The sequence below is a fragment of the Oncorhynchus mykiss genome, chromosome 3, assembly GCF_057628025.1.
Source record: "Oncorhynchus mykiss isolate SJ-2025 chromosome 3, ASM5762802v1, whole genome shotgun sequence".
In the NCBI taxonomy this organism is placed as follows: domain Eukaryota; kingdom Metazoa; phylum Chordata; class Actinopteri; order Salmoniformes; family Salmonidae; genus Oncorhynchus; species Oncorhynchus mykiss.
The window spans coordinates 17,512,501-17,536,228 of NC_143024.1; the positions used below are offsets into that span (position 1 = coordinate 17,512,501).

Here is a 23,728-nt window from a genome sequence, read left to right on the forward strand (position 1 = left end):
GACCAGGGTGTAACTCAGATGGGCGTTGGGAGACTCTGGGTCGTCCAGGTCAGTAGCAAACACACGCGCAAATGGAACACCTACAACACACACACATAATGAACACACACACAGACAGACAAACAGTCAGTCAGACAGAGTGACAGACAGAGTGACAGGCAGACAGACCTGCGGGGGTACGTTCCCTGACGATGCCGATGTAGTCAGTCTGGTTGAAGGACGGGGCGTGGTTGTTGACATCCAACACGTTGATGGTGATGATGACTGGACCTTCTACTGGTTCTGAACCCACTAAGGCCTCCAGCTACAACAACAACAACAACAACAACATGAAGCTGGGATGTGTGTGTGGGTCTATACTAAATTACATTGTGTATGTGTGTGCATGCAGGTACTTGTCAGATCTGTGAATCGACAGTGTGTGTATGTCTGTGTGTGTGTCCTACCAGCTCTCACAGTCTCACATCAGAATTAGACGTTCATCCAAGTTGTTCCAAATGTCAAATTTGGATGTGTTTAAGGTTAAGTTTAGGTATTAAGTCAGAATTGTTAAGCTTAGGCATTAACTCCAAATTCTTAAGGTTAGACATTAACTCTGAATGGTTAAGGTAAGGGTTAAGGTTAGACATTAACTCTGAATGGTTAAGGTAAGGGTTAAGGTTAGACATTAACTCTGAATGGTTAAGGTAAGGGTTAAGGTTTGGGATAGGCTTAATAAAAAAAAAATCTGAAACAACTTTCTACTGCTGGATTTGAACATGCAACCTTTGGAATGATAATGCAATCTCTATTGCACTCCACACTCCTACCTGGACAAAAGGAACACCTATATGAGAATGCTATTCATTGACTACTGCTCAGCGTTCAACACCATAGTACACTCAAAGCTCATCACTAAGCTAAGGAACCTGGGACTAAACACCTCCCTCTGCAACTGGATCCTGGACTTCCTGACAGGCCGCCCCAGGTGGTGAGGGTAAGTAGCAACACATCTGCCACGCTGATCCTCAACACTGAAGCTTCCCAGGGGTGCGTGCTCAGTCCCCTCCTGTACTCCCTGTTAACCCACGACTGCATGGCCAGGCACAACTCCAACACCATCATTAAGTTTGCAGATGACACAACAGTGGTAGGCCTGATCACCGACATAGACGAGACAGCCTATAGGGAGGAGGTCAGAGACCTGGCCGGGTGGTGCCAGAATAACAACCTATCCCTCAACGTAACCAAGACTAAGGAGATGATTATGGACTACAGGTAAAGAAGAACCGAGCACGCCCCCATTCTCATTGACGGGGCTGTAGTGGAGCAGGTTGAGAGCTTCAAATTCCTTGGTGTCCACATCAACAACAAACTAGAATGGTCCAAACACACCAAGACAGTCGTGAAGAGGGCACGACAAAGCCTATTCCCGCTCGGGAAACTAAAATGATTTGGCATGGGTCCTGAGATCCTCAAAAGGTTCTACAGCTGCAACATCGAGAGCATCCTGGTTGCATCACTGCCTGGTACGGTAATTGCTCGGATTCCGACCGCAAGGCACTACAGAGGGTAGTGCGTACGGCCCAGTACATCACTGGGGCTAAGGTGCCTGCCATCCAGGACCTCTACACCAGGCGGTGTCAGAGGAAGGCCCTAACAATTGTCAAAGACCCCAGCCACAGACTGTTCTCTCTACTATCGCAATGCAAGCAGTACCGGAGTGCCAAGTCAAGGACAAAAAGGCTTCTCAACAGTTTTTACCCCCAAGCCATAAGACTCCTGAACAGGTAACCAAAATGGTTACTCGGACTATTTGCATTGTGTGCCCCCCCCAACCCCTCTTTTACTCTGCTGCTAATCTGTTTATCATATATGCATAGTCACTTTAACTATACATTCATGTACATACTACCTCAATTGGCCTGACCAACCAGTGCTCCCGCACATTGGCTAAGAGGAGAAGAGGAGAACTGCATTGTGTCCCACCACCCACCAACCCTTCTTTTACGCTACTGCTACTCTCTGTTCATCATATATGCATAGTCACTTTAACGATACCTACATGTACATACTACCTCAATCAGCCTGACTAACAGGTGTCTGTATATACCCTTGCCACTCTTATTTTCAAATTTCTTTTTACTGTTGTTTTATTTCTTTACTTACCTACACACACACAACTTTTTTTTTCCGCACTATTGGTTAGAGCCTGTAAGTAAGCATTTCACTGTAAGGTCAGCTGTTGTATTCGGCACGTGTGACAAATATACTTTGATTTGATTTGATTTGAATCAGAGGCCCATCCACCATCCCCTTCCACATTGCCCAAACCTACTTGAAGGTAACAGCACTCACTGTTGCCCCTAGTGGGCAGTTTCCACCTGTCTGTCCACATCCATGACATGGATGGACATCAAATACTAACTTGTATCATCTGTATGTTAACTACTATAGGGTTTGTCTGTGTATGTTAACTACTATAGTGTGTGGTCTGTGTATGTTAACTACTATAGGGTTTGTCTGTGTATGTTAACTACTATAGTGTGTGGTCTGTGTATGTTAACTACTATAGGGTTTGTCTGTGTATGTTAACTACTATAGTGTGTGGTCTGTGTATGTTAACTACTATAGTGTGTGGTCTGTGTATGTTAACTACTATAGGGTTTGTCTGTGTATGTTAACTACTATAGTGTGTGGTCTGTGTATGTTAACTACTACATTGTGTGGTCTGTGTATGTTAACTACTATAGGGTTTGTCTGTGTATGTTAACTACTATAGTGTGTGGTCTGTGTATGTTAACTACTATAGTGTGTGGTCTGTGTATGTTAACTACTATAGTGTGTGGTCTGTGTATGTTAACTACTATAGGGTTTGTCTGTGTATGTTAACTACTATAGTGTGTGGTCTGTGTATGTTAACTACTACATTGTGTGGTCTGTGTATGTTAACTACTATAGTGTGTGGTCTGTGTATGTTAACTACTATAGTGTGTGGTCTGTGTATGTTAACTACTATAGTGTGTGGTCTGTGTATGTTAACTACTATAGTGTGTGGTCTGTGTATGTTAACTACTACAGTGTGTGGTCTGTGTATGTTAACTACTATAGTGTGTGGTCTGTGTATGTTAACTACTACATTGTATGTTCTGTGTATGTTAACTACTATAGTGTGTGGTCTGTGTATGTTAACTACTACAGTGTGTGGTCTGTGTATGTTAACTACTACATTGTGTGGTCTGTGTATGTTAACTACTATAGTGTGTGGTCTGTGTATGTTAACTACTACATTGTGTGGTCTGTGTATGTTAACTACTACAGTGTTTGTCTGTGTATGTTAACTACTACATTGTGTGGCCTGTGTATGTTAACTACTATAGTGTGTGGTCTGTGTATGTTAACTACTATATTGTGTGGTCTGTGTATGTTAACCACTATAGTGTTTGTCTGTGTATGTTAACTACTATAGTGTTTGTCTGTGTATGTTAACTACTTGTTAAGGGAATTTTTATCAATGATGACTAATTATGTATACATTTCAATCAGGACTGACTAATCAGTTACTGTATATGTACTAATCAGAATACTATTATGTTACTGTATATGCATGAATTTTATTTTTAATCTTAGTACTGAATATAATGTGTGCAAATATAATCAAGAATTAGAACAATGACTGTCTGTACCATGGTAGAAATGAATGAACTTATAGCCAGACTGGCTAGAAGGCTTATCTACACCAGCTGGCCTAGGCTCGGTCATGTATCATCTTAATAGGGAGAGACGATGTGAGAACCATACAGACATTGTACTAGAGCGGAGATGACACGGGCTGGTACTAAAACTAATGACGTCATTTTCAGTTTATAACCTGTGGTAAAATGTGTAAGGTGCAGTACTCTCGTGAATAAAAGCTGCTGGTTGACTTTAAGACTGGGCTCTGTCCATTTTATACAAATAAGGGTCATACAAATACTTATGAATTGACAGAGTGTTTGATTTTAATTGGGTATTAAAACAGAGGAATTTAATTCCTGTAACACTACTACATTGTGTGGTCTGTGTATGTTAACTACTATAGTGTTTGTCTGTGTGTGTTTAAAACCTCTTCAGGATCGGACCCATTTTTTTAATTTTAGCCTAAAATGACATAGCCAAATCTAACTGCCTGTAACTCAGGCCCTGAAGCAAGGATATGCATATTCTTGATTCCATTTGAAAGGAAACACTTTGAAGTTTGTGGAAATGTGAAAGGAATGTAAGAGAATATAACACAATAGATCCGGTAAAAGATAATACAACAACAAAAAAAAACATTATTTTGTATTTTTTTGTACCATCACCTTTGAAATGCAAGAGAAAGACCATCGTGTTTTATTCCAACTGCAATTTAGATTTTGGCCACTAGATGACAGAAGTGTATGTGCAAAGTTTTAGACTGATCCAATGAACCATTGTATTTCTGTTAAAAATGTTGTATCAAGACTGCCCAAATGTACCTAATTGGTTTATTAATAACTTTTCATGTTCAAAACTGTGCACTCTCAAACAATAGCATGGTTTCATTGTAATAGCTACTGTAAATTGGACAGTGCAAAATGTAAGCTTTCTGCCAATATCAGATATGTCTATGTCCTGGGAAATGTTCTTCTTACTTACAACCTCATGCTAATCGCATTAGCCTACGTTAGCTCAACAGTCCCGCAGGGGACCCACCGATCCTGAAGAAGTTTTTAACTTCTACAGTGTGTGTGATAACTTCTACAGTGTGTGTGTCTATGTATTAACTTCTACAGTGTGTGTGTGTGTGCGTGTTAACTTGTACAGTATGTGTGTGTGTGTGTTAACTTCTACTGTGTGTGTGTGTGTGTGTGTGTGTGTGTGTGTGTGTGTGTGTGTGTGTGTGTGTGTGTGTGTGTGTGTGTGTGAACTTCTACAGTGTGTGTCTGTGTGTGTTAACTTCTACAGTGTGTGTCTGTTAACTCTACAGTGTGTGTGTGTGTGTGCGTGTTAACTTCTACAGTGTGTGTGTTAACTTCTAGAGTGTGTGTCTGTGTGTGTCAACTTCTACAGTGTGTGTGTTAACTTCTACAGTGTGTGTCTGTGAGTGTTAACTTCTACAGTGTGTGTGTGTGTTTGTTAACTTCTACAGTGTGTGTCTGAGTGTTATCTTCTACAGTGTGTCTGTGTGTGTTAACTTCTACAGTCTGTGTGTGTGTGTTATCTTCTACAGTGTGTGTGTGTTAACCTCTACAGTGTGTGTTAACTTCTACAGTGTGTGTTATCTGCTACAGTGTGTGTTAAATTCTACAGTGTGTATGTGTGTGTGTGTTAACTTCTACAGTGTGTGTGTGTGTATTATCTTCTACAGTGTGTGTTAACTTCTACAGTGTGTGTGTGTGTTAACTTCTACAGTGTGTGTTAACTTCTGCAGTGTGTGTGTGTTAACTTCTACAGTGTGTGTTATCTTCTACAGTGTGTGTTATCTTCTACAGTGTGTGTTAACTTCTACAGTGTGTGTATGTGTTATCTTCCACAGTGTGTGTGTGTGTTAACTTCTACAGTGTGTGTTAACTTCTATAGTGTGTGTGTGTGTGTGTTATCTTCTACAGTGTGTGTTATCTTCTACAGTGTGGGTGTGTTAACTTCTACAGTGTGTGTTATCTTCTACAGTGTGTTAACTTCTACAGTGTGTGTGGGTGTGTTATCTTCTACAGTGTGGGTGTGTGTTATCTTCTACAGTGTGTGTTAAATTATACAGTGTGTGTGTTAACTTCTACAGTGTATGTGTGTGTTATCTTTTACAGTGTGTGTGTGTTATCTTTTACAGTGTGTGTTAACTTCTACAGTGTGTGTGTGTGTGTGTGTGTGTGTGTGTGTGTGTGTGTGTGTGTGTGTGTGTGTGTGTGTGTGTAATCTTCTACAGTGTGTGTTAACTTCTAGTGTGTTATCTTCTACAGTGTGTGTGTGTGTTAACTTCTACATTGTGTGTTAACTTCTACAGTGTGTGTGTGTGTGTGTGTGTGTGTGTTAACTTCTACAGTGTGTGTGTGTATGTGTGTCAGTGTGTGTGTGTGTGTGTGTGTGTGTGTGTGTGTGTGTGTGTGTGTGTGTGTGTGTGTGTGTGTGTGTCACCTCCAGAGTATGTGTCTGTGTGTGGGCCCAGTCCAGGGTCTGTTCCAGGTAGAGCCAGCCGTCCTCTGAGATGCTGATCTTTCCTTCAGTCTCTCCTGTCAATCTGAACCCATCAACCTCGAGGTGGGACGATTGGAACTGCAGACGGAGGGAGAATGTATTAATACAAAGACCAGAAATTAAGGGAACAGGTGCGTGTTTGTGTGTGTGTGTGTGTGTTACCTGGTAGAGGGCGTAGGGTACAGGTGTCCCCTCTGGTATGTCTAGAACCTTGTTCTCCAGTGGTCCCTTCTCCAGGCCTTTCCCAGCAGCCTATCACAACACTTGATGAATATACAGTAGACCAGTGTTCCTGGACTCCAGTCGTTGAAAAGCTCCAGAGTTGCACATTTTTGCACCAGCCCAGTACTTGCACTCCTGATTCAATCACTCAACTATAAATGAACACCTTGATTAGTTGAATCCGGTGTGCCAGGCTGTAATGAAAATGTAAAACCCTTGGTGTTCTCAAGGACAAAACACTACAGCATGCGGTTCTCTCTCTCCTTGCAGAAGGACAGTTACTCATTGACCGACTCTACAGATTCCCACTGAAGGAGACTGTCTGGTCTGCGTGAGCCTGTGCGTCTGTCCTTCATTCAATCTTTCAGTAACGCTAATAAGTCACAGAGGGCGGCACAACGCCCTGTGGCTCGTTTCCAAGCCAACCAGAGCCAAAGCTCACCTTGCAGAAACAAACCGGAACAGAACCCAGAGAAGTCTCACTCCTCAAACAGTGACAGTCAAATATCAATGTAAGAGTTCATGTATGTAGAGTAATACAGTATACAACTCAAACTCACGGTGGCGATGAGGAGGCTGAGCAGCAGCAGGTGCATTGTGGGATGTGCCATGATGAGCTTCAGGGAGGAGAGGAGGAAGAGGAGAGGGAGAGGATGGGGTGGAGGAGGATTAGAAAACACAGAGGTAGACTGTAATAAGGCCTTTGTCAATGAGAGGTTGTGTTGGTCAGGGCTTCCCAAACTCGTCCCTGGGCCCCCCCCCTGGCCCCACCTGTGTGCACGTTTTGTTTTTCCTCCCTGGCACTATGACTACAGTGCACCAGTGTTTGTGTGTGTGTTTGTGTGTGTGTGTAGGGGTCCACCAGTGGTGAGAAGTGGTTCGTTTTTCAGCACATTCCCTGGTAGTAGAGTCTGTTACTAATTCACTTGAAGGACTAGAGTCAAGGGCAAACAGGCTCTATCTTAGTATCACTAACAGGGATCCACTAAGGGAGTGTACTGTAGTCCAACTGTCCCCTGCCAGGACCACACTATCTCTCTCGTTATCAGACAGACTTTGAGCTGATGGGGAAGTCAATGGCCTTCATGTGTAGGACTCCTCCCACTCAACCAGAAAGCCCCGCCTCCTGGTTAGAAAAATCTGAGCCAGGGTCAGCCATGACTGACTATACATGGGAGTGTTAAGCTCTAGGGGCAGAGGGGACAGGTAGCTAGGCTATCTAGAGGAAGTATTCCCTTTGAATATGACTGGATGACCATCACCCCCCTCCCCCTCCAGACATGACTCATTCGTTAGTGAAAGGACACTCAGGTGTCAGACCCCCCCATGACCTGACAGTGACCTCAGAGCCTGATACAACAGTTTAGGGCAGGTGAACAGAGAGAGTAAAACCACCCTAAAGGTGTGTGTGTAATACTGTAGATTGAAATAGTGTCCGTCTGTGAGCTCCTCCTTGCCCCAACAGCAGCACAGTCATAGAGAGACAGAGACAGATATGAGGAACAGAATACTTCTACTGAGAGCCAATTCTTATCTCTACTGACACTCCTTCACTATAAACACTCATGAGGATTCACAACACACACCCACACACCTGTCAACCTTACAAATATATATATATATATATATACACAGTGCCTTCGGAAAGTATTCAGACCCCTTGACTTTTTCCACATTTTGTTACGTTACAGCCTTATTCTAAAATGGATTAAATCATTCATCTACACACAATACCCAATAATGACAATGTGAAAACAGGTTTTTAGAACATTTTGCTAATTTCTTACAAATAAAAAACGGAACGATCACATTTACATAAGTATTAAGACACTTCACTCAGTACTTTGTTGAAGCTCCTTTGGCAGCGATTACAGCCTGGATTCTTCTTGGGTATGATGCTACAAGCTTGGCACACCTGTATTTGGGGAGTTTCTTCCATTCTACTCTGCAGATCTTCTCAAGCTCTGTCAGGTTGGACGGTGAGTGTTACTGTACAGCTATTTTCAGGTCTCTCCAGAGATCTTCGATCGGGTTCAAGTCCAGGCTCTGGCTGGGCCACTCAAGTACATTCAGAGACTTGTCCCGAAGCCACTCCTGCGTTGTCTTGACTGTGTGCTTAGGGTCATTGTCCTGTTGGAAGCTGAACCTTCGCCACAGTCTGAGGTCCTGAGCGCTCTGGAGCAGGTTTTCATCAAGGATCTCTCTGTACTTTGCACCGTTAATCTTTGCCTCGATCCTGACTAGTCTCACAGTCCCTGCCGCTGAAAAACATCCCCACAGCATGATGCTGCCACCACCATGCTTCACTGTAGGGATCCTGCCAGGTTTCTTCCAGATGTGACGCTTGGTATTCAGGCCAAAGAATTCAATCTTGGTTTCATCAGACCAGAGAATCTTGTTTCTCATGGTCTGAGAGTCTTTACGTGCCTTTTGGCAAACTCCAAGCGGGCTGTCGTGCCTTTTACTGAGGAATGGCTTCCGTCTGACCACTCTACCATAAAGGCCTGATTGGTAGAGTGCTGCAGAGATGGTTGTCCTTCTGGAAGTTTCTCCCATCTCCACATAGGAACTCTAGAGCTCTGTCAGAGTGACCATTCGATTCTTGGTCTCCTCCCTGACCAAGGCCCTTCTACCCCGATTGCTCAGTTTGGCCGGGCGGCCAGCTCTAGGAAGAGTCTTGGTGGTTCCAAACTTCTTCCATTTAAGAATGATGGAGGCCAATGTGTTCTTGGGGACCTTCAACACTGCAGAAATGTTTTGGTAACTTTCCCCAGATCTGTGCCTTGACACAATCCTGTCTCTGAGCTCTACGGACAATTCTTTCGACCTCATGGCTTGGTTTTGGCTCTGACATGCACTGTCAATTGTGGGAACTTTTATAGACAGGTGTGTGCCTTTCCAAATCATGTCAAATCAATTAAATTTACCACAGGTGTACTCAAATCAAGTTGTAGAAACATCTCAAGTGTAACGAAATTTGTCTTCCTCTGATGAGGAGTATGACAGATCGGACCAATGTGCAGCGTGGTAGGTGTTCGTCATGTTTTAATGAAAAGACACTGAACACGAAAATACAAAATAACAAAGTGATAGACAGAAACGAAAAACGAAACAGTTCTGTCTGGTGAAGACACAGAGACAGAAAACAATCACCCTCAACTAAAATGGGGCAAACAGGCTACCTAAGTATGATTCTCAATCAGAGACAACGAACGACACCTGCCTCTGATTGAGAACCATACCAGGCCAAACACATAAACACAACATAGAAAAAAGAACATAGACTACCCACCCCAACTCACGCCCTGACCAAACTAACACAAAGACATAATAAAATAACTAAGGTCAGAACGTGACATCAAGGATGATCAATGGAAACAGGATGCGCCTGAGCTCAATTTCAAGTCTCATAGCAAAGGGCCTGAATACTTATGTAAATAAGGATTGTAATGTAGATTGATGAGGAAAAACATGTAGTTAATCCATTTAGAATAAGGCTGTAACGTAACAAAATGTGGAAAAAGTCAAGGGGTCTGAATACTTTCCGAAGAGTCCTTGTCCATCTTTCGAAAACATCTGAAACCCCACCCCCCCAAAAAGGTACTTCTCTTTCTCCACTAGCACAGACTTTGCTGATAAATACTTTGTTGAGGGAAAATGTACCTGATACCATTGTGATGTGTTGTTGTCTCACCTAGCTACAGTGTCTTAAGATGAACGCACTTATTGTAAGTCATTCTGAATAATAGAGTCTGCTAAATGACTAACATGTAAATATACTCCATAACACACACAATCAAAACGTCAGCATTTTGATGTACACATCTCCATGACAGGCTACAGGACATTCTGTTATGTACACGTCTCCATGACAGGCTACAGGACATTCTGTTATGTACACATCTCCATGACAGGCTACAGGACATTCTGTTATGTACACGTCCTCATGACAGGCTACAGGACATTCTGTTATGTACACGTCCTCATGACAGGCTACAGGACATTCTGTTATGTACACATCTCCATGACAGGCTACAGGACATTCTGTTATGTACACGTCTCCATGACAGGCTACAGGACATTCTGTTATGTACACATCTCCATGACAGGCTACAGGACATTCTGTTATGTACACGTCCTCATGACAGGCTACAGGACATTCTGTTATGTACACATCTCCATGACAGGCTACAGGACATTCTGTTATGTACACATCTCCATGACAGGCTACAGGACATTCTGTTATGTACACGTCCTCATGACAGGCTACAGGACATTCTGTTATGTACACATCTCCATGACAGGCTACATGACATTCTGTTATGTACACGTCTCCATGACAGGCTACAGGACATTCTGTTATGTACACGTCCTCATGACAGGCTACAGGACATTCTGTTATGTACACATCTCCATGACAGGCTACAGGACATTCTGTTATGTACACATCTCCATGACAGGCTACAGGACATTCTGTTATGTACACGTCCTCATGACAGGCTACAGGACATTCTGTTATGTACACATCTCCATGACAGGCTACAGGACATTCTGTTATGTACACATCTCCATGACAGGCTACAGGACATTCTGTTATGTACACGTTCTCATGACAGGCTACAGGACATTCTGTTATGTACACGTTCTCATGACAGGCTACAGGACATTCTGTTATGTACACATCTCCATGACAGGCTACAGGACATTCTGTTATGTACACATCTCCATGACAGGCTACAGGACATTCTGTTATGTACACGTCCTCATGACAGGCTACAGGACATTCTGTTATGTACACGTCCTCATGACAGGCTACAGGACATTCTGTTATGTACACGTCCTCATGACAGGCTACAGGACATTCTGTTATGTACACATCTCCATGACAGGCTACAGGACATTCTGTTATGTACACGTCCTCATGACAGGCTACAGGACATTCTGTTATGTACACGTCCTCATGACAGGCTACAGGACATTCTGTTATGTACACATCTCCATGACAGGCTACAGGACATTCTGTTATGTACACGTCCTCATGACAGGCTACAGGACATTCTGTTATGTACACATCTTCATGACAGGCTACAGGACATTCTGTTATGTACACGTCCTCATGACAGGCTACAGGACATTCTGTTATGTACACGTCCTCATGACAGGCTACATGACATTCTGTTATGTACACATCTCCATGACAGGCTACAGGACATTCTGTTATGTACACGTCCTCATGACAGGCTACAGGACATTCTGTTATGTACACATCTCCATGACAGGCTACAGGACATTCTGTTATGTACATGTCCTCATGACAGGCTACAGGACATTCTGTTATGTACACATCTCCATGACAGGCTACAGGACATTCTGTTATGTACACGTCCTCATGACAGGCTACAGGACATTCTGTTATGTACACGTCTTCATGACAGGCTACAGGACATTCTGTTATGTACACATCTTCATGACAGGCTACAGGACATTCTGTTATGTACACGTCTTCATGACAGGCTACAGGACATTCTGTTATGTACACATCTTCATGACAGGCTACAGGACATTCTGTTATGTACACGTCTCCATGACAGGCTACAGGACATTCTGTTATGTACACGTCCTCATGACAGGCTACAGGACATTCTGTTATGTACACATCTCCATGACAGGCTACAGGACATTCTGTTATGTACATGTCCTCATGACAGGCTACAGGACATTCTGTTATGTACACATCTCCATGACAGGCTACAGGACATTCTGTTATGTACACGTCCTCATGACAGGCTACAGGACATTCTGTTATGTACACGTCTTCATGACAGGCTACAGGACATTCTGTTATGTACACATCTTCATGACAGGCTACAGGACATTCTGTTATGTACACGTCTTCATGACAGGCTACAGGACATTCTGTTATGTACACATCTTCATGACAGGCTACAGGACATTCTGTTATGTACACGTCTCCATGACAGGCTACAGGACATTCTGTTATGTACACGTCCTCATGACAGGCTACAGGACATTCTGTTATGTACACGTCCTCATGACAGGCTACAGGACATTCTGTTATGTACACATCTCCATGACAGGCTACAGGACATTCTGTTATGTACACGTCTCCATGACAGGCTACAGGACATTCTGTTATGTACAACGACAACAGAGTAGATATATTATACCTCAACAGGAAATGCATCTGTACCGTGTGTTTTACCTGTTTCTCTGTCTGTGTCAGTGTGTTTTACCTGTTTCTCTGTCTGTGTCAGTGTGTTTTACCTGTTTCTCTATCTGTGTCAGTGTGTTTTACCCGTTTCTCTGTCTGTGTCAGTGTGTTTTACCTGTTTTTCTGTCTGTGTCAGTGTGTTTTACCTGTTTCTCTGTCTGTGTCAGTGTGTTTTACCTGTTTTTCTGTCTGTGTCAGTGTGTTTTACCCGTTTCTCTATCTATGTCAGTGTGTTTTTGTAACGATGTGCGCTGAGAGTCAGGAAGCAAGTACAGGGAGTGAATGTTTTATTAAATAAACAAAACAATAAACACGAAACACAAACAACGCACCGGCATGAAACAGAGTCAATAACACCTGAGGAAAGAACCAAGAGGAGTGACAGATATAGGGAAGATAATCAAGGAGGTGATGGAGTACAGGTGAGTGTCATGATGCGCTGGTGTGTGAGACGATGGTGACAGGTGTGGGGGATAATCAGCAGCCTCCCTCTCCGAGGCCGGAGAGGGAGTATACGTGACAGTTTTACCCGTTTCTCTATTGGTGTCAGTGTTTTTTACCTGATTCTCTATCTGTGTCAGTGTGTTTTACATGTCAGTCTATAGTGTGTCCAGTACATGTGAGTCTACAGTCTGTCCAGTACATGTGAGTCTATAGTGTGTCCAGTACATGTGAGTCTATAATGTGTCCACTACATGTGAGTCTATAGTGTGTCCAGTACATGTGAGTCTATAGTGTGTCCAGTACATGTGAGTCTGTAGTGTGTCCAGTACATGTGAGTCTATAGTGTGTCCAGTATGTGTGAGTCTATAGTGTGTCCAGTACATGTGAGTCTATAGTGTGTCCAGTACGTGTGAGTCTATAGTGTGTCCAGTACATGTGAGACTATAGTGTGTCCAATACATGTGAGTCTATAATGTGTCCACTACATGTGAGTCTATAGTGTGTCCAGTACATGTGAGTCTATAGTGTGTCCAGTACATGTGAGTCTATAGTGTGTCCAGTACGTGTGAGTCTATAGTGTGTCCAGTATGTGTGAGTCTATAGTGTGTCCAGTACATGTGAGTCTGTAGTGTGTCCAGTACATGTGAGTCTATAGTGTGTCCAGTACGTGTGAGTCTATAGTGTGTCCAGTATGTGTGAGTCTATAGTGTGTCCAGTACGTGTGAGTCTATAGTGTGTCCAGTACATGTGAGTCTATAGTGTGTCCAGTACATGTGAGTCTACAGTGTGTCCAGGACGTATGAGTCTATTGTGTGTCCAGTACGTGTGGGTCTATAGTGTGTCCAGTACATGAGTCTATAGTGTGTCCAGTATTGTGAGTCTACAGTGTGTCCAGTACATGAGTCTATAGTGTGTCCAGTATGTGTGAGTCTATGTGTATGACCAGTCTTGCAGAGGGCAGAGAGAGGTGATGGGGGACATTAAGAGTGTGAATGTGACTTTGAGGCTTGCCGCTGCAGACGACCTTTGCTTCGCTCACAGCACGATATGCTCCACACTCCATTTCATTTCCCCTACCTCAGATGGCTGCTGAGGGGAGGATGACTCATAATAATGGCTGGAATGGAGTGAATGGTATCAAACACATAGAAACCATGTGTTTGATGTGTTCGACACCATTCCATTTATTCCATGCCAGCCATTACTATGATCCTGTCCTCCCCAACTAAGGTTCCACCAGCCGCCTGTGGTGTCTACATAGAACTTCCATTACCTGTCTCACTATCTACCTACTGCTACGACCTTTTCTACGACCTTCTCCTAAAACACAAATTGTCTTCTGTTAGTCACTGTGTCACCAGGAGTTCTGTCCCTGCTGACTGACTGATTGGCTGACTGACACACGCCAGAATCGCCATAACTAATCATGCTCAACACATGGGGATCAGAACACAGCAAACCGGACTAAAGGACTAAAGGAGGACTAAAGGAAACACACTACTCTGACATGTTGGGACATGTCTCCTTTATAAAAACAGATTCATCTCAACCTGTAGAATGCATTTTTTCAAACTTTGTGTGAGGCCTGATGTAGGCCTGTCTCTAGAAGGCCGACATTGAGTGACATTTAGTGTCTTTCTGCCCCCAAGACCAGACCAGACTAGACCAGACTGATCAAACCCAGGCCCCTGTGTCTGACCCAGAAACCAGAGCCCAGAAGCCACAGTGGCCCCAGGACAGTGGTGCTCAATAACACAGACTTCAAGATGCCATATATACACACAGGCCCTGGCAAAGTCAAGTCAAGATCACAACACACACCCCAAAAGAAATCCCCTAATGGAAAATGCTCAATATTAAACACGCATATAGAAAACAGAAGTAACCAACATAGATACAGGCTTCAACTCAACATTGATGACACAGAAAAAGACAGAGAGATAGGGAGAGAAAGAGTGAGAGAGGAAGAGGGAGAGACATACCTTACTTAAGAGTTCCCGTTTCACTCCTTCGACTGTAGTGTGATCACTACTGCCCCATCCAGCCTGGTCAAACGTTAACTCAACATTAACATGCAATACTTTATTGAACCTAATCATTGTCTAATCTCCCCGCCCCTACAACAGGCCGAGCCAATAGAGAAACAGGGGGACAGGAGAAGTGAGTGTAACTAAGGGATGTAATAAATTAATATAACATTATTATAGTATAATATAACATGATCGTCACAGAATGGCAACCATGAACGGGACACAGGAACCAAAAGTACTGTAGGTTGTAATGTATGTATGAATATTTAGTGCTAAGCCCCTATTAGAGTTCTTACTGTTACTACAAGCTAAAGGCTCATCTCTGTAGAACCATACAACTGGCTACTGGACTCATCACCGCACAGTCAAAACCAGCAGGCAGACTGAACAATCTGTAAGGGTGGAGGTGGGGATTACAAAGGACTGGAAAAGTTTCTCACTCAAAGCGGACTTTAACCTTTAACTTTATGAACTGCTTCCTGTCTGAGAATGTCTAGTAGTAAGCTGTTTAGAGGAGCTTAGCTGAGACACAGATATGACTGCTTCCTGTCTGAGAATGTCTAGTAGTAAGCTGTTTAGAGGAGCTTAGGTCAGACACAGATGACTGCTTCCTGTCTGAGAATGTCTAGTAGTAAGCTGTTTAGTGGAGCTTAGCCGAGACACAGATATGACTGCTTCCTGTCTGAGAATGTCTGTAGATGTCTACAATAAGCTGTTTAGAGGAGCTTAGCTGAGACACAGATATGACTGCTTCCTGTCTGAGAATGTCTAGTAGTTAGCTGTTTAGAGGAGCTTAGCTGAGACACAGATATGACTGCTTCCTGTCTGAGAATGTCTAGTAGTTAGCTGTTTAGAGGAGCTTAGCTGAGACACAGATATGACTGCTTCCTGTCTGAGAATGTCTAGTGGTTAGCTGTTTAGAGGACCTTAGCTGAGACACAGATATGACTGCTTCCTGTCTGAGAATGTCTAGTCGTAAGCTGTTTAGAGGAGCTTAGCTGAGACACAGATATGACTGCTTCTCACACAGACACACACCTCTGATAGGTCCCCTGTAATAATGAACTGATACAGTGTGCTGATTGGTGGAATAAGGAACTGTATCCCAAATAGTCAAGACATGCCAGGTGATCTTGTCGTATTTACAGTTGCTGACTTGGTGTTGTGCACTTAGCATCACAAGAAGATTCAAAAGACTCCATGCTGCATCACCTCTGGCTGTGATTTGGAGTCCCATAGGGCGGCGCATAATTGGCCCCGCGTTGTCTGGGTTTGGCCGGGGTAGGCCGTCATTGTAAATAAGAATTTGTTCTTAACTGACTTGCCTAGTTAAATAAAGGTTAAATAAAAAAAAAATTTTTTTTTTAAAAAAAGTTCAAAACCACTGGTCTAATCTAAAGGTACCATGTGGTTAGTTGAGAATTACGAAAATGTATAACCACAAACCCATATCTCTGTCACGCCCTGACCTTAGAGAGCCATTTTATTTCTATATTTGGTTAGGTCAGGGTGTGATTTGGAGTGGGCATTCTATGTTGTCTATTTCTTTGTTTTTGGCCGCGTGTGGTTCTCAATCAGAGGCAGCTGTCTATCGTTGTCTCCGATTGGGAATCATACTTAGGCAGCCTTTTTTCCCACCTGTGTTTTGTGGGTAGTTTATTTTCTGTTTAGTCTCTTACCTGACAGAACTGGTCACTTTCATTTTGTTACTTTGTTCGAGTGGTTTTTGATAATAAAAGAATCATGAACACTTTTCACGCTGCGCTTTGGTCCACTCCTTCCGACGACAGGCGTTACAATCTCTGTAGTTCTCTGCCCCTCTATGAAAGGTTGGTCTGTAATCGTGCTGCCATCTTGCAAACCCTTCGATGATGATGATGAGGATGAAGGTATTTATCTCCCTGCTGACTCGTTCAGTAGGTGATCCATAATCGATAATTGTCTACTTTGATCAATCAGTGTTAAAGTACTGAAACAAGATTAGGATATCTACCTTGCCTCTGAGATAAGGAACGCAAATACACGCATGCACACATACAGATACACCAGGGAAATAGCCAGAAATTTGTTTGTGGATAGGCCTGCATTTTTTTGTTTTTGCTCAATCTAATTGGGTGGACCTGGCAGGGCCTGTCTCCCCAGTGAATGGGCCTGTGTCCACCCCACCCATGCCTATGCCCCTGACACACACACAGACAGACAAATACAATTTAATCAGGCTTCTAACCACTTCCTGTTTCTTGACTCCTCCTCCAGAATGTTACCTTGACATCTCACTCACTTGACATTATCTGAGATGCCACTGTACAAGACATGTCTGTGTGTCCAGTTTCCCTTCATGAATTGAATTCGTGTTTCTAAAGGCAGCCCTCTCCAGTCAGTCATTAATCCAGACATGGCTCTCTCATTCCCCGCTGGCTTCAATCTCGTAACAGACTTAGCTGGACCCCAAACACACTCTGGCTGAAGGTAGCCTAATTATCCCTCTCTCACACTGCCCTGGCCCCAATCCCAGGTCTCTAGGGGGTCAGTGCCAATCATCCTGGTAGGAACACACACACTATGGAGTTACCTCTGAGGGGAGGATAACTGCTCTGTGTCACCTGCTGAGTCATGTTCCAATAGCATGTTTGTGTGTGTGATGTTATTGGAGTCTAGCAAGACAAAGACAAGTGAACATTATGACATTTTAAAGAAAATATGGATTTTATTCCACTGCAGCATAATAATAACAAAACCAACGGAAAATATCCACACACAGCAAAACATACACAAGATGAGCAGTGCAGATTATCAGTTATCTCAATCGGACAGATAGGACTATGTACAAAACCACGAACATATAAGCACCTTGTTATCAGGCTTCAAATTGTCTGGGTAACCCTGGTCAAGCATTTTGGGAGAGAGAACGAGGGATGATAGAGAGAGAGGAGAGAGTCTCAGTGAGGGATTAAAAAAGGACAGGAATTAACATCTCTCTCATGACCCTAAAAGGATTAGAGATCACTAATTATCTAGCACCTCTCTCTTTTCCTTTTTCAATCTCTCTGTCGGCTGAGATTGTCAGAACACTGCATGTCCATTGGTTGATTCTCCAGACCGTCACCGAGGCTGGCGAATGGGGCGACAGTTTTGAGGGGTCAGTCTAATGTAGACTGCAGTAGGGGTGGGGTTGTGTGTGTGTCCTGGATCTTAGAGCACTGAAAGATCATGGCAGGATTTGGACTTCAGACGGAATGCGACGTTGGCATTGTTCTTGGCCCCCATCTTGTCCAGGAAGCGTTTGGCCTTCTTGGGTATGCTGTCGCGGCGTGTGTGTGAGTGTGTGTGTCTGCGGCGGTTGTTGTTCTCCTTGGTGTCTGCGTAGTCGTAGCTGCTGTACAATGCCATGGAAGGTTGGCCAAACGTTGTGTTGCATTGCTGCTGACGTCTCGATGAACTTAGTCAAACACTGCAGCACACACACGGCCCTCTGGCGAGAAATTTGGAAGACCCATTTGCGACCAAACTTTAACCGATGTCTGGAATTGTTGCTTCAATATGTCCACATAATTTTCCTCCCTCATGATGCTATCTATTTTGTGAAGTGCACCAGTCCCTCCTGCAGCAAAGCACCTCCACAACATGCTGCCACCCTGTGCTTCACTGTTGGGATGGTGTTCTTCGGCGTGCAAGCCTCCCCCTTTTTCCTTTAAACATAATGATGGTCATTATGGCAAAATAGTTATATTTTTGTTTCATCAGACCAGAGGACATTTCTCCAAAAGGTACGATCTTTGTCCCCATGTGCAGTTGCAAACCGTAGTCTGGCTTTTTTATGTCAGTTTTGGAGCAGTTGCTTCTTCCTTGCTGAGCGGCCTTTCAGGTTATGTCGATATAGGACTCGTTTTTACTGTGGATATAGATACTTTTGTACCTGATTCCTTCAGCATCATCACAAGGTCCTTTTCTGCTGTTCTGGGATTGATTTGCACTTTTCACCCCCAAGTACGTTCATCTCTAGGAGACAGAACGCGTCTGCTTTCTGAGCGGTATTCCGGCTGCGTGGGCCCATGGTGTTTATACTTGCATACTATTGTTTGTACAGATGAACGTGGTACCTTCAGGCGTTTGGAAATTGCTCCCAAGTATGAACCAGACTTGTGGAGGTCTTGGCTGATTTCTTTTGATTTTCCCATGATGTCAAGCAAAGAGGCACTGAGTTTGAAGGTAGGCCTTGAAATACATCCACAGGTACTGTACACCTCCAATTGACTCAAATGATGTCAATTAGCCCGTCTAAAGCCATGACACAATGTTCCAAGCTGTTTAAAGGCACAGTCAACTTAGTGTATGTAACCTTCTGACCCACTGAAATTGTGATACAGTGAATTATAAGTGAAATAATCTGTCTGTAAACAATTGTTGGAAAAATTACTTGTGTCATGCACAAAGTAGATGTCCTAACCGACTTGCCAAAACTATAGTTTGTTAACAAGAAATGTGTGGAGTGGTTGAAAAACAAGTTTTAAAAACCTCTCTAGGGTATGTGGGACGCTAGCGTCCCATCTGGCCAACATCCAGTGAGATTGCAGAGCGCCAAATTCAAATACAGAAATGCTCATTATAAAAATTATGAAAACAAAACATATTTTTACATAGGTTTAAAGATTAACTTCTTGTTAAACCAACCACAGTGTCAGATTTATAAAATGCTTTTCAGTGAAAGCATACCTAGCCCAGAACATACCTAGCCCAGAACATAGCCCAGTTGACAAATTATTACAAACAGTAACCAGCCAAGCAGAAGCGTTACAAAACTCAAATTAATCCCTTACCTTTGATAATCTGCATATGGTGGCACTCAGAAGACATTCATTTACTCAATAAATGTTCATTTTGTTCAATAAAGTCACTTAATATCCAAAAACCTCCATTTTGTTCGCACGTTTTCTTCAGTAATCCACAGGCTCAAACGCAGTCCAAGCAGGCAGACAGAAAAATCAAAATTGTATCCGTAAAGTTCATAGAAACATGTCAAACAATGTTTATATTCAACCCTCAGGTTGTTTTTAGCCTAAATGATCTATAATATTTCAAACTGACAATAACGTTGTCAATATAAAAGGTAAACAAGAAATGCACTCTCTTGGGATTGCACATGAAAAAGCTCTGCGACACGGTAGGGTCCACTCATTCAGACTGGTCTTACTTACTCATTTATAAGAATACAAGCCTGAAACAATTTCTAAAGACTGTTGAAGGCATAGGAACTGCAAATTGAGTCCTAAGTCAATGGATACTGTAATGGCATTGAATAGAAAACTACTGGTTTCCGCCTGACAAATCAGTTCTGTTATACTCACAGACACTATTTTAACAGTTTTGGAAACTTTAGAGTGTTTTCTATCCAAATCTACCAGTTATATGCATATCTTATCTTCAGGGCCCGAGTAGCAGGCCGTTTAATTTGGGCATGCTTTTCATCCAAAATTCCGAATGCTGCCCCCTACCCTAGAGAGGTTAATGACTCCAACCTAAGTGTATGTAAACTTTTGACTTCAACTGTTTACACATATGCACGCACGCACGCACACACACACACACACACACAACGTGTTCCTCTAATCTCACCGGTAACTGACACCTCTCTGCGGCGGACCAAGTCACACTTGTTTCCCACCAGGATGATTGGTGTGTGGTGGGCAGGGCGGTGTTGGCGGAGGGATATACGTAGCCCTGAGGCTTTCAGGAAAGAGGACCGTTGCCTGTCTATATACACTGGTCCTGAGACGACCCTCCCTCATCCTGAAGGGAACACAAATAGAGACTACGTTAGAGCTGTGATATGTAAACAAACTGTTAGAGTATGGCTAAAACACACACAGCAAGACAGAGTTCAAACTAGGCCTACAGACTAGAGTTTCATCAAGTAACCATTAGAAGTTTCTCTCTTACCTCTGAGTCCCAGTTGTCCACTAGAGTGACTGTGGCTTTCTCTCCATCCACTGTGACGGTCTGCTCACACACCTCATCTGAAGAACAAACCAATCACTGTGTTAAGAACCACATTTACAACCAACATTTAGATTCATACAAGTAGAATTGTTCAAGCATCTTACTTTTATATTGATGTAAGAGGGATGCGTAAAAAGGAGGCCAAGTGGATGTTTCCCTATGTGCCCATTACGCACAACAGCATTAAATACATCCATCACAAAGTCATAAAATTGGCCTACCGTATAAAGCATATTTTCCTTATTAACAACCGCATTGTAATTCATTCACCTCCATAGAGCTCGCACTCGTCACTGTCCATGCTGTCCGCCGTTCCAGCGAAGATGCTGGCAACCGCGGATTTACCGACACCCTGGCGCCCAGCAGCACCACGCGAAACGGTCTCGAGCTGCCGCCGGTATTCCCGGTAGACCCCGTGGAGATGACGGAGTCTAAAGAGGCCCAGCTATCGCGGCTCCCATCCGATTCCCCGGTGGAGTTCGTACAGGATTTGGAGCGGGACGTGCACGCTGGAGACGCGAGGCTGTCTGATAGGTGGCTCCCGGTATCACTGACGCTCCACCGGTGGAGTTGGTGCTGCAGCCGCAGACTGTGTCGTCGCATACTCAACAGCATGATGATAAGAAAAGAAAAGAAATCAAACTAATAAAACTCGCCCTTTAAAAATGAAGGTGCGCTGAAGAAACACCCCTGGACTGGGCTATAAAACAAGTAATGGAACAGATGGGAATCTCCAAAGTATTCTCAGAAAGTAAAATAAATCCTACAAATCCATAATTTAGTGAAATTGATTGAGACTGGATACGACCGAATGTCCAAACTCAGGAATAAGAGTTCATCAAGAGCTACGAGCAAATGTCAGATGTTGTCAAGCATTAGTGCAGGTAGACAGTTAAATCCTCGAGATGGGAAAGAAAGAGGCTGTTTGATTGTTGAGGTCTCTGAACACTGTGAGCGCGTGTAATCCCGTAAATTGGTCTCTCTCTACTGTTATCATGGGATTTCTTCCGCGGCGAGATTTATATAAAGAAGGGCTCAGCGCGAGAAAGGGTTTCCTTGACGTCAAGTCTGTGTCTCCTCCCTCACCCTTGTGCGTTCTTACGGCTCGGGACCAGTGGTGTTGAGGGGGTCTGGCCCCCCCACCCAGAGGCAGCAGTGGATAAGTGGAGATGTGTGTTTCCACATGTGTAGGCTACTGTATCCCTGCCAATGTTTTTGATACTGTAGAGGCTGAGCAGGGACATATTACAACAGCCTGGTCTCATAGACTAGACATAACATAGTAAACGTAATTCCGGGATACCAAATTAGTATAGTAGTAGTATGATATGTTATGTTTGGTATGGCTACATGGTTCCTTTACATAACAATGGCTAACTGTGAACATGCATTAAGATCCAGGGTTAACACTTTCTCACAAAGCAACTGTTTTGATTATGCAGAAGTTGTTGATTCTCCTCTTCACACGTCTTTAGTGTCACAATGGGTGATGGAAACACACTTCCCCAAAAATAACAGTAGAGCTCACATTAACATAATCACTGGTTACGCTCTGGTGCTGCAATGGAAAAAGGTCATATAAAGCCGTGCATTTGAGTGACAGAAGGCCCCAGTACATTCTCCTCTAGGCAGAGGCATCATGCCCACAGGGGGCACAAGGGCACATGCCCCCTCAGATGTGTCCTGTTTAAAAAAACAAGAATAATAAAAAAGATATGTTGTTATTGTTTCTCTGTAATACTACTAGCCACATAGCAATTTTATGAAGTTGGCTTTAGCTAGCCTCATAACTAGCTACCAAGAGCCATTTCAGGCTACAGTGCATTTGGAAAGTATTCAGACCCCTTGACCTTTTTCTACATTTTAAACGTTACAGCCTTATTATAAAATTGTTTACATAGTTTCTTCCCTCACCAATCCACACACGATGCCCCATAATGACAAAGCTTTATAGAGCAGGTTTATAGAAATGTTTGCAAATGTATAAAAAAAAAAAAAAATGGAAACGTTCCATTTGCGTAAGTATTCAGACCCTTTACTCAGTACTTTGCTGAAGCCCCTTTGGCAGCGATTACAGCCTCAAGTCTTCTTGGATATGACGCTACAAACTTGGCACACCTGTATTTGGGAAGTTTCTCACATTATTCTCTGCAGATCCTCTCAAGCTCTGTCAGGTTGGATGGGGAGCGTCGCTGCGCAGCTATTTTCAGGTCTCTCCAGAGATGCTAGTTCGGGTTCAAGTCCAGGCTCTGGCTGGGCCACTCAAGGACATTCAGAGACTTGTCCCAAAGCCACTCATGCATTTTCTTGGCTGTGTGCTTAGGGTTGTTGTTGGAAAGTGAACCTTCGCCCCCCAGTCTGAGGTCCTGAGCAATCTGCAGCAGGTTTCGTCAAGGATCTCTCTGTACTTTGCTCCGTTCATCTTTGCCTCGATCCAGACTAGTCCCCCAGTCCCTGCCCCTGAAAAACATTCCCACAGCATGATGCTGCCACCACCATGCATGACCGTAGGGATGGTGCCAGGTTTCCTCCAGACGTGACACTTGACATTCAGGCCAAAAAGTTCAATCTTGGTTTCGTCAGACCAGAGAATCTTGTTTCTCATGGTCTGAGAGTCCTTTAGGTGCCT

The 23,728-nt window shown here is 43.5% G+C and overlaps 1 protein-coding gene and 1 pseudogene across 3 annotated transcripts in view; both read right to left on the reverse strand.

Annotated features, from left to right (window-relative positions):
- LOC110535663 (cadherin-17) overlaps nucleotides 1–15,253 on the reverse strand; it is a 27,843-nt gene extending 12,590 nt beyond the window's left edge. The window contains exons 1-6 of one of the 2 annotated variants that reach the window (XM_036966983.2): nucleotides 15,055–15,253; nucleotides 6,957–7,013; nucleotides 6,337–6,426; nucleotides 6,115–6,252; nucleotides 169–304; nucleotides 1–80 (exon numbers count right to left, since the gene is read on the reverse strand). The exon at nucleotides 1–80 is cut by the window's left edge and continues 79 nt beyond it. In XM_036966983.2, coding sequence (XP_036822878.2) covers nucleotides 1–80; nucleotides 169–304; nucleotides 6,115–6,252; nucleotides 6,337–6,426; nucleotides 6,957–7,013; nucleotides 15,055–15,171 — 618 coding nt within the window. In that variant the 5' untranslated portion in view covers nucleotides 15,172–15,253. The remainder of the gene's footprint in view (nucleotides 81–168; nucleotides 305–6,114; nucleotides 6,253–6,336; nucleotides 6,427–6,956; nucleotides 7,014–15,054) is intronic. The other variant, XM_036966990.2, reaches the window with a different exon arrangement.
- Nucleotides 15,254–18,157: 2,904 nt separating this feature from the next.
- Nucleotides 18,158–21,851, reverse strand: LOC110534138 (GTP-binding protein GEM-like; annotated as a pseudogene). Its single transcript, XR_016492353.1, has 4 exons — nucleotides 21,370–21,851; nucleotides 21,040–21,116; nucleotides 20,716–20,889; nucleotides 18,158–18,574 (listed from the first exon to the last, which is right to left on the reverse strand). The product of XR_016492353.1 is annotated as a GTP-binding protein GEM-like (transcript).
- Between the last annotated feature and the right edge of the window lie 1,877 nt (nucleotides 21,852–23,728).